Source organism: Zophobas morio, unplaced genomic scaffold (assembly GCF_036711695.1).
Source record: "Zophobas morio isolate AGI-343-1 ecotype UQ-CSIRO unplaced genomic scaffold, CSIRO_AGI_Zmor_V1 ptg000002l, whole genome shotgun sequence".
NCBI classification, from domain to species: Eukaryota; Metazoa; Arthropoda; class Insecta; order Coleoptera; family Tenebrionidae; genus Zophobas; species Zophobas morio.
In genome coordinates this window covers 22,092,221-22,103,027 of record NW_026972107.1, presented here as the reverse complement: position 1 = coordinate 22,103,027, position 10,807 = coordinate 22,092,221, and the positions used below count along the sequence as shown (strand labels likewise).

At 35.6% G+C, this 10,807-nt stretch overlaps 2 protein-coding genes and 1 pseudogene across 2 annotated transcripts; 1 reads left to right on the top strand and 2 right to left on the bottom strand.

Annotated features, from left to right (window-relative positions):
- Positions 1 to 41: 41 nt before the first annotated feature.
- On the top strand, positions 42 to 2,480 carry LOC135130452 (signal recognition particle receptor subunit alpha homolog). The gene is made up of 5 exons (XM_064057840.1): positions 42 to 256; positions 308 to 819; positions 870 to 1,014; positions 1,060 to 2,019; positions 2,231 to 2,480. Exons 1-5 carry the CDS (start codon positions 140 to 142, stop codon positions 2,354 to 2,356), a joined length of 1,860 nt encoding a protein of 619 aa, XP_063913910.1. The 5' UTR covers positions 42 to 139; the 3' UTR covers positions 2,357 to 2,480.
- On the bottom strand, positions 2,205 to 3,459 carry LOC135130503 (breast cancer metastasis-suppressor 1-like protein). Its single transcript, XM_064057902.1, has 3 exons — positions 2,995 to 3,459; positions 2,517 to 2,947; positions 2,205 to 2,397 (listed from the first exon to the last, which is right to left on the bottom strand). Exons 1-3 carry the CDS (start codon positions 3,262 to 3,264, stop codon positions 2,388 to 2,390), a joined length of 711 nt encoding a protein of 236 aa, XP_063913972.1. The 5' UTR covers positions 3,265 to 3,459; the 3' UTR covers positions 2,205 to 2,387.
- Positions 3,460 to 7,013: 3,554 nt separating this feature from the next.
- Positions 7,014 to 9,720, bottom strand: LOC135129734 (ribonucleoside-diphosphate reductase large subunit-like; annotated as a pseudogene).
- Between the last annotated feature and the right edge of the window lie 1,087 nt (positions 9,721 to 10,807).

The following is a 10,807-nucleotide window of genomic DNA, read 5'->3' as shown; positions in this document are numbered from 1 at the left end:
TAGTTATTATTTAAAGTTTGTAATGCAGTGATAAACTTTTGACACGTGACAACTATCAGGCCGATAAACTAGATATCTGCAACGTGACAGCTGACAGTTTAGAACTGACGTGTGCACCTTTATTAGAATTTTTTAAATCATGTTGGACTTATTTACCATTTTTAGTAAGGGAGGTATCGTTTTGTGGTGCTTTCAAAGCACGAATCAGGCATTTACCTCGTCAGTGAACGCTTTAATACGTAATGTTATCCTTCAGGTAAGTCAAATCTCTTCTTTTCCAGCATATGGAGTCAATTTTGCTTTGCAGGAAAGGTCTGGTGTTCATAGCTTTGACCACGAAGGCCTCACCCTGCAGTATAAGTTAGATAATGAATTTGATTTGGTGTTTGTGGTAGCGTATCAGAAAATTTTACAACTTTCGTATGTAGATAAATTTTTGAGTGATATACATCTGGAATTTCGGGACAAATACAAAAATGACTTGGCAAACTCTAGTTATTTTCAAGAATTTGAGTTTGTGGACAACTTTAATGCAACTTTACAAGCTGCAGAGCAGTGGGCCAAAGCTCAGGCTAAAGCTCCTAAAAATATGCGTACTTTTGAACAATCGAATAAATCTAAGAAAACTGTCGCTTCAATGATTGAAAGGAAGGGTGAAGAGAAAAAGCAACCTAAGAAAAAAGAGGTCGTTTTCAGTGAGGAAACTAACGCAAAGGCTCCACCATCACCGCAGGCTAATCATGTGGTAGAGGAAGATATAATGAAAGTTAACAGAGCAAAGTTTGCAGAAAAAATGAATAAAAAGAAGGGTGAACCTAAGTATAATGATGTACTTAATGTTGTGTGTGGTGTAAGTAAATTCTTTTTAGGAAAAGCCCAAAAACTGTTAATGAAAAAGCTGGTAAAAAACCCAGAATATGGGATTTAGGAGGCACCAATAAAGATTTAGAGACTTTGGAACGTACTGTTGACAAACCTGAGGATATCAAGAGTCACTACACTCCAGATACAGAAGTAAGGTGTATATATAAAGGTTGGATTATTAAACATTCTTATTAGATTGTAGGACAAATGAAAGGTGTAATTAAGGATTTAGAAGTGGAATCTTCCTCTGAAGATGAATATGATGAGGAGGAGGATGATTCCCCGGTGAAGCAATCAAATCAAAAAGCTTCGTCAAAAGGCGGCATGTTCTCCATATTTAAAGGTTTAGTTGGTTCCAAGAATCTTACTAGTGCCGACATGCAGCCAACTTTAGACAAAATGAAAGATCACCTCATCTCAAAGAATGTGGCTGCTGATATTGCCATAAAGTTGTGTGATTCAGTTGCAAAAAAACTCGAGGGCAAAGTCCTGGGTACATTTGAAACTATTGCTTCAACTGTCAAAACAACTTTGATGGATTCTCTGGTACAAATTCTTAGCCCAAAACGACGTGTTGATATTTTGAGAGATTGTATGGAGGCTCAAAAGGCAGGACGTCCATATGTTATGACATTTTGCGGGGTAAATGGTGTTGGAAAATCCACAAATTTGGCTAAAATTTGTTTTTGGTTAATAGAAAACAATATGAGAGTATTGATCGCAGCATGTGATACTTTCCGCGCTGGAGCTGTAGAACAGTTGAGGACTCACACAAGACACTTGAATGCGTTACATCCTGCTGAGCGTCATGAAGGGAATCAGATGGTTCAGTTGTATGAAAAGGGGTATGGAAAAGATGCTGCAGGAATAGCTATGGAAGCAATTAAATATGCCACTGATTTGAGATTTGATATTGTTTTGATTGACACAGCTGGAAGAATGCAAGATAATGAACCATTGATGAGAGCACTTACAAAATTAATCAAGGTAAATGAACCAGATCTAGTACTTTTTGTGGGGGAGGCATTAGTAGGAAATGAAGCAGTTGATCAACTTGTCAAGTTTAACCAAGCTTTGGCTGACTATTCCTCCAGCAGTACGCCCCATCTCATAGACGGTATTGTGTTAACTAAGTTTGACACAATAGATGATAAGGTAAGAACATTGAGAAGTTTTTTTGTTAGCCCTTAATAAGATTTGTAGACTGTGTGGTACAGCGCATTAAAAAGTATGATTTTAGTTGAAAAAACTTAATAAATTGTAAATTCTTTAATATCAATTCTATTTGTGACTTGTTGAAGTTGAAAGTCTGACTTATGGGATTTTAAAAACTACGAAAGTAAAATGTAAAAAACTTTATTTTTAGGTAGGGGCTGCGATCTCCATGACTTACATAACAGGCCAACCGATAGTTTTTGTGGGTACGGGCCAGACATACACGGACCTTAAAGCGTTGAATGCGAAAGCTGTTGTGCATTCACTTATGAAATAACGCCTCTTCTTATCATGAAATTGTAAATAATTTACCTGAAACTGTATATTTATTTAATATGGAGATTTCTGAGATTTCCTAATTGTAAGGTGCAAGTTAATAAACTTTCATTTGTTTGGTTTAAGTATAATTTATAACAATAGAAAGAATTGTACTCAACTATTGGCTCCGTTTAAGCGCCTTCCTGATAGTGGTCCAGTCTTCCATTATATCCTGAGGTTTAAGCATATAAACAATGTAAGGTCCTGATACTGTGACTGCTTTGCGACGCGATCTAGACCTAGACCGCGATCCCCACTCTCCCCCTTCGCCCCACGTTATTTCACTGTTATGTCTGTCTTCTTCTAATTTTCGAATAGTGTCCATTAATTCACTGTAATAATAATCTCGAGCAAGTTTTTTCTCGCTCTCTAAATTTTGTGCAGCCGCCTGTTCCTCTGCTTCGAACTGGTTATTGATGTTATTGAGACGCAATTGGCGCAAAATTCCTGCAACTTCTGTTCGTATCCTCATGTTCTCTTGGAGTTCTTGAAGAGGGCCTAAATAATCTGGTGAACGTCCGGCTTTAACTTCGGCCAGTTGATGTTCAACCTGTTAAATTTTAGTCAGGAAAAATAGTAACAACGATGTAACATCACCTGAGCCATGCGTTCCTTATATAGTTGTTCTCGGAGATGGCTGAACTGACTCTCTAGGTCTTGTACGTGTTGTAATAGTTCATTTCGTCTATTTTCACATTCTCCTTCGTCCATATCTGAGCTTTCATCCGAATCTGCCTCATCTTCGCTGGAGTCGCGGCCCACATCATTTTCGCGGCTTGTGTTCGAATGATCTGATTCTGCTCCTGATACGTTTCCGTCGCTAACATCGCCTCCACCGCCGTTGTTTTGCAGTTTCATCGGCGGCATTTTTGCCTTTTGAAGTGTTTTTTCTCTTTGGTATACAGTGGAGATGTTATTTTTACAGTCAACGTATTCTAGACAAACAACTGTAAAAGTTAGGTTAGGATATGAATGAGCATCGAAATTGGATTGGTTGACACAGGGCTGGCTTAAGGTATACTTGGGACCGTAAAACAACAGATAAATTTATAAATTACGATACAAATACAAAAAAAATGTATCGAAAAAAGTGCTTGCGAAAGCTTTAAAACACCAACAAATTTCAGTTGTTTGGCGAATGTATATAAAGCTGTAATGTTGGTTGCATAAGTGTTTCCAGCAAGGTATTTTTATTATTTTATAATTGCATTTTAATTCACAAATAAATTTTAAATATTCAATATAGTACACTATTACACGTATTTCATAAGGCGATTATTGTGGCACGAATGAGTTTTGACCACGAAGAGCGCAACAGCGATTTTCGATTAGGAATTTTTGACAGTCGGTTGGTGACAAAATCAACATTTTCGTGATCATTTAAATCTCTGCATCATTGATCTAATAAAGGAGTAGATGGAGCCTTGTATATGTTTCCATACGCGAGCGAGTGTAATCAACATAAGAAAGAAATAGCTAGAGCGGTTATGCATCAGTGGGGAAAGGACGGCTGACCACGTATCACGTGCTGGGTGGCAAGAAACGCTTTATTTGAACGGGAATTAATACGTTTTCTTACGAATTTGTTCAAACAATCAATTATAACAAACCTCTGTTAATGAAAACTATATTTTTACAGTTTACATTAAAATTATGTGTAATGTGAAACAACAAAAATCATGTTAAGTGGTGGAGATGGTCTTTTAATAAAATGAAATGTATAGAGAATCTACAGTACATTACGAATTCAGTTAGTACAATAATCTTCTACAAGTTTACTAATCTTGTAGTGTATGTTCATTGGTAATTCTGAAATTTTTAGGATAAAAGTAATTAAACTTTCGATAAAAGTGACAGGGTGCCTAATTAAATTAAACATATTAAATTGTGTGGAATTTTCTACTAAAATCTATTTTCTAAATCCACATACAAATAACTAAAACAATAATCAATACATATAAAATTCCCTCTTTTTGTAGCAATAATCTGTTTTTTTCGTTACTCGGAATGTTTAGGGAATCTAACAAATTTTTTAAATTATTTATGAAATCCTTCGTCTGTGTATGTGAGTATTACCTATTAAATGAAACGGGATTGCTTTCTTTGCACGTTCTATTCAATTATACGCACAACACGATTTCACGATGTTTAACAAATAGTCCAATAAAATACAACTTAAGAACACTGTAGACATTTAAATAAGGTAACTTGAGCATAAAAAACGTAAATTTGCAAAAATACACCTTCCAACACCATGCGACAGCACGAAAGAAACCTCCAGAAACACAGTGCTCTGCAGCTCGCGTCAATGTTTTGCCACCCAGAGAGCCCTATCTCTGTCCCACTATGTTGACAACGCGCGTCTCTCTCTAAGTTACGTCCATATAATATTATTTCTATGCTCTGCATTTACACAAAAGACAGCAAATAGATGGAAATACTCAATTTGGGTAGTTATTATTAACAATGTTCACTGACATTTGGTTTAACTTTTGACCATCTTTCAACTGCCGGCACAATAATATCGCCAATATAATCAAGGAAAAAGTTAGTGTTTTGCGTGCTATAATAAAAATAATTGTCAATATTGTGAAAGGCATATACTTATACTGATTTGTTTGGAAAAGTAGAACACCTGCGTGTTTATGGAAGTCTGTAGGAACTGATTCACAGAAATTTCCAATAATTAATAGAAAGAAAATTTTGGATATTACAGATTACATTGTTTCAGGGCACCGCCCAATGTTTAGAGTGCATAAGTAGTTTTCTCATACTTTTACTTCCCGAGCGTAAGCAAAGGAAGTATTGTAATCGAGTCCATCGGCCGACTTTCTACTTTTACGTTTTCTCGATCTCTCATGACCCCTAGAAGACGAAGAAATAGGTCTGCAATTTCCGTCTGTCTGTCCGTCTGTCCGTCTGTCTGCCGTCCCGGATTTTTATGAGACAGATAATCTCCGAAAGTACTGGACCGATTGTGAAATTTTGTACTTATATTAGGAATATCATGTAGATGGTAAAACGCTAACCAAAATTTGTCTAGTCATCCCCACCACTAATGCGATGACGTCACTTCAAAATTGTACATAGTAAATGGGTTTTAAATTGTATAAAATAACATAGTCCTACACATGTAGTTTACAACTCCGAATTGAGTTTTCACCCGAAACGTCCAGATTTTTGGATAAAAAATCAAAATTGTAAAAAAACATTTTGAAATTTAATTTTGAATCTGCTAACCCGAATCCCCTCCAAAAACTTGATGACGTCAGCTCAAAAGTTTGCCGAATAAATCATATCTAAAATGTACAAAATATGATGAGTCTGTACTTGTGATTTATCACTCCATTGATATTTTTTGGATTTGCATATACAGGGTGAATCAAAAAAATTAATGAATGCGTAAATTTATTTTACTGATTTACTCAGGAACCACAAAACCGAATGCTTTGAAATCTTGCAGATGTTTTAAGGTTATAAGGAGCATAATAAATGTTTAGTCAAAATATATTTGCTTATCCCTTCCAAAAAATTGATGACGTCAGCTCGAAAGTTTGCCGAATAAATCCTATCTAAACTGTGCAAAATATGATGAGTCTGTACTTGTGATTTATCACTCCATTCATATTTTTTGGATTTGCATATACAGGGTGAATAAAAAAAATTAATGAATGCGTAAATTTATTTTATTCATTTAATCAGGAACTACAAAACCGAATGCTTTGAAATCTTGCAGGTGTTTTAAGGTTATAAAGAGCATAATAAATGTTTAGTCAAAATATATTTGCTTATCCCCTCCAAAAACTTGATGACGTCAGCTCAAAAGTTTGCCGAATTAATTATGTCTAAAATGTACAAAATATGATGAGTCTGTACTTGTGATTTATCACTCCGTTCATATTTTTTGGATTTGCATATACAGGGTGACTCAAAAAATTAATGAATGCATGAATTTATTTTATTGAGTTAATTAGGAACTACAAAACCGAATGTTTTGAAATCTTGCAGATGTTTTAAGGTTATAAAGAGCATAATAAATGTTTAGTCAAAATACATTTGCTTATCCCCTCCAAAAAATTTATGACGTCAGTTCGCAAGTTTGCTGAATAAATCCTATCTAAACTGTACAAAATATGATGAGTCTGTACTTGTGATTTATCACTCCATTCATATTTTTTGGATTTGCATATGCAGGGTGACTAAAAAAAATTAATGAATGCGTAAATTTATTTTTTTGGTTTACTCAGGAACTACAAAACCGAATTCTTTGAAATACACTGCGAAAAAAAAAATAATAGGCATGCAGTCGTCACGTTTCCGACAGCGAGGGAAGTACTGTCTAAACTCTTTAGACCAATCTTTTACTAATGAAATGAAACTAAATTGCTTATTCAAGCGTTTTTTCTTTACTATTTTAATTCAATTAAACCAGGCTTGGACTGTTTGAATTTTTTATTACTCGCTACACAATTCTCTAACCTTCCAGAATATGAAACTTTTTGATTTACACGTATTTTTTTAAACGAATAATTTCATTTAAACTAAAGTCGTACTTTATTACTAAAAATCAACGAAAACACAATAAAAAGTACTTACAAAATAGATTCATTATTTAATTAAGAGCTACACATTTTACATGCTACAGGATTTTATAGAGAGTACGCGAGAGCGGCTTCTTTGTGTGGAGTAAGTTTTCGATCATCTTCCTTTCGTTTAACACCATTAGTAACACTATTTTCTTGCCGGGTAACCAATTTGCTTTTATCCACAGTGAGCTGAATGGGGTTGGCTGTTGGTTTTGTTCTCAAGTAGTACATTCCAGTTTTCAAATCCTTCTTCCATCTAGAAAAGTGCATGGACGTTATTTTCTGATAATCCGGTGACGCTATATGAATATTCATAGACTGCCTCTGATCAATAAATGCACCTCTGTCTGCACCCATACCAATAGTAACTTTCTAGAAAATTTCTCAAACGGTTTTATAAATCGTCTTCAGATTGTCGGGAATTTCAAGAATGTTTTGAACTGAACCGTAGCCCGTAATGATTTGATTTTTCATGTCGTCGTTCCAAAGGCCTCTTTTGGTTAAGTCTTTGAGTAGGTGTTGATTAACGACTGGTAGTTCGCCAGATAGAATACATTTAACATACATGTTCGAAGTGTAAATTAGGTAGATTTGTTGTTACCCAAGATTTGGGCAGTAGAAGTTGTAGGCATTGGAGCTAAAAGTAATGAATTGCGAATGTTGGCTAATTTTTGCTTTAAGGAAGACCAATCCCAAAAATTTGATACTGTAAGATGCCTTTGCTGACTGGTGATTATTTATGTTATACGTTGTATATGGACTGTCTTTTCCTGTAATTTCTGAACTCGCCTCCAGCGCTTCATTTTTTTTTTGTTAAGTAGTCGACCTTCATTGCTATCAAAAGGTAACCGTAAAAGTATAAAAGCGTGTGCTAAACCCTGAACACCGATTCCTATTGGTCTATGACGCATATTCGAATCTCTAGCTTCTGGTAGTGGACAGTAATTAACCTCGATGATCTTGTTGAGATTTTTAGTAAGAACTGTTGTACAAAGACGCTTGAAACAGAAAGAACAACCAAAAACCTTGGAACAATCAGAAGCAGAACTTGGCGTCTATTGCAATAAATATGTTTGTTAATCCAGAGAGAGATGGACATGATTTTGAGAAATTAAAAGAAGTAGTTAAATTTACTACTTTAAGTACTTATTTTGATTTCTGTGCATACGTTCCTGCTTCTGATTGTTCCAAGATTTTGTTGGTTGCTTTTTCTGTTACAAGCGTCTTTGTACAACATGTACGGTGTTCCTATTTCTACCTGTGATGCGTGAATGGCACGCCATACGTCACGTGCTGGTAACTACCTAACCGTATTTTAAAATGTTTGAGAGTTTTAAGGAAATCTTGACTCCATTAAATAACTAATAATTGATTGCTAAAGTTTATAAAAAAAAGAACCCATTTAATCAAAAACCTTCAACTTCATATTTTTCAAACAATTTTTCAAATTTCTCTCCCAAACTATCCGCAAGACCTGGCGATTGGTAAGGACACACTAAAGATCTCTTAATGAAGAGCTCAGGAGTCCACAAAACATAAAATAAATCACGGGCTCTCTCATTCTCCCATCCTGTGTTTTTCCCCAAAAACAAAAAATCGATAATGTTCGCATGCCAAGGTTGTAGATAAATAGCACAAGCTCCCGGACGCTTATTACCACCTTGGTCCACATAACGCGCAGAGTTATTAAATACTTTAAGCAATTACGCCAACTCTTTAGGTAATTTTTCATTCTTATTGTTCTTAAACTGTGTTCCTTTGGCCCTGATGTTACGCACGATGACGCCTAAACTACCAGCTATTTTGGAAATTTTAGCACACTGTATAACGCACTGGTAAATGCCATCAAGATCATCCTTTGCCATAGTTACCAAGAAACAGGAGGACAACTGTGATCTTGGAGTTCCAGCAGCGAACATTGTGGGGCTTGTATGGGTGAAGTATCTATATTTATGACATGTAATTGTAGGTTTCAATAGCGGCCTTTATGTCTTTGCAGTGAACAAGTATGAACGTTCCAAGGTTTTGAAACCGAAGTAGTTGTATGAGAAATCTCTGTCATAAATTATAATGCAAGAGTTTAGACGGTCGGCATTTTTCATAATGACGACATGAACTTGCATAGAAATCATGGGGGTTTTTGGCCGGTTTTATTGCTCACAGAGTTATAAAGATCATCAATTACATCTGTTAAAAAAAGAAACAGTTCAACAATATTAACGTTGCCTGCATTAAAAAACATTTATTGGTGTTAAAAGTGAAAAACCACTGCTGCAAAAAATTTTTGTTTTTACTTTTTTTCATAACAGGGTATGACTATGACTAGGTATAAACTGAAGGAAACTATGCTGATAATGTTTTATGATAAAAATTAAAAACTGCGTGTAGCAATTTGAGTGTAACTGTGTAATTTTGTTCTTGATTTTAGTACAATAATTGTTTAAATACATACATAGAAATAATCAGATAAAGTGATTATTTTTAGTATGCCTATCGTTAAGATGATCAAAAATTGTTTTTTTTTATGTTATTTCATTAAACACAAATATGTTATAACAAGTAAAAACAGTGTCTGCGAGTTTTCCCGCCAAATTTATTCAAAACTCGCCGCGGTGCCCCCAGAAGCTCCCGTCGGTTGCTTCAAGTTTTGTTCCGACACTACTCCATCTCCTGCGTGACAAACAGAGCTGCCTCTCCCCCAGTAGAGTTTAAAACAAAAAAGTTTCTTTATATACATTATGGAGACAATTATAGGGTCGCCTTTGTAAGTTACAGATTTTTATTAAAATCCATTGAAATAAACGAACAATGTTTATCAATTGTATAAATTTTTGTACCCTCAGAAAACGGAGAAAAGAATGCCAACCCAGCGAGAAGAATATTCTTCAGGAAAAACAAGGAGAACCGCGCAGTGCACAAATAGAGTATGCCATTCTGCGTTTAGTTTCACATTATAGGATCGATAACGAAAGTTTGATAATCGAGTTAAAACAACCTGTAAGACGTCTTTCTGCAAAAATATTTCACCGATGGAAAAAGTGTTGTAGAACTGGAACAAAATGCAGAATGGCTGAATGTTTAAGACCACCTCATTTCGACTCTAGTGTCTGATGCTTCTATATCGTCGGCTCCGTCTACATCTTCGGGGATCGGACGACCCCAGTTACCATTCGAACAAAGCAGTGAACACAGTATAAGACGGAAAATTGAAAAATTGCGAGAATCAGCCACTTCGCTTATGAATGCCGCGCAAACTAGTTTACGCAAGGAAGGTAAATATAATGCAGCAAGTATCATTCAAGAAGCTGCATTAACTACCCCTGCAAGAGCAACAAAAATAAAAAAGGCTTGGAAATCGCCGTGAAATTGTTCTCGGAGGACGAAGCACTGTCATTAACGATAGAATCGCAGCTAACCAAACATCAATATATGTTGATCAGACGAGAAGCCAAAGTACGAGGAGCGAATGTTTATCTCCCGTATAGACAAGTATTAAATGCTAAAACACGATCTTATCCTGACATTCAAGTGAGTAAGTGAGACACCCTAAAAGAAATTAATGCGCAGTTCAGTCTTACTGGAAAAGTGTGGATAATATGCAAATGGGGTTTTGATGGGAGTAGTGTGTGACCATTACACGCATGGATTAGGTGTTTTGAATGCTTGGTACATGTGACTGTAGACTTGACTTAAAGAAATGGCGAGTGTGAAGAAACTCATTGAAGCCTCAAGTAAGAAACGCATGCAGCAAGAATTTAGAGATAAACTTCAGTTGACCAGCTGCGTTCAAGAGGAAGTGGGACGTCAAATGTTGGCAATATAGT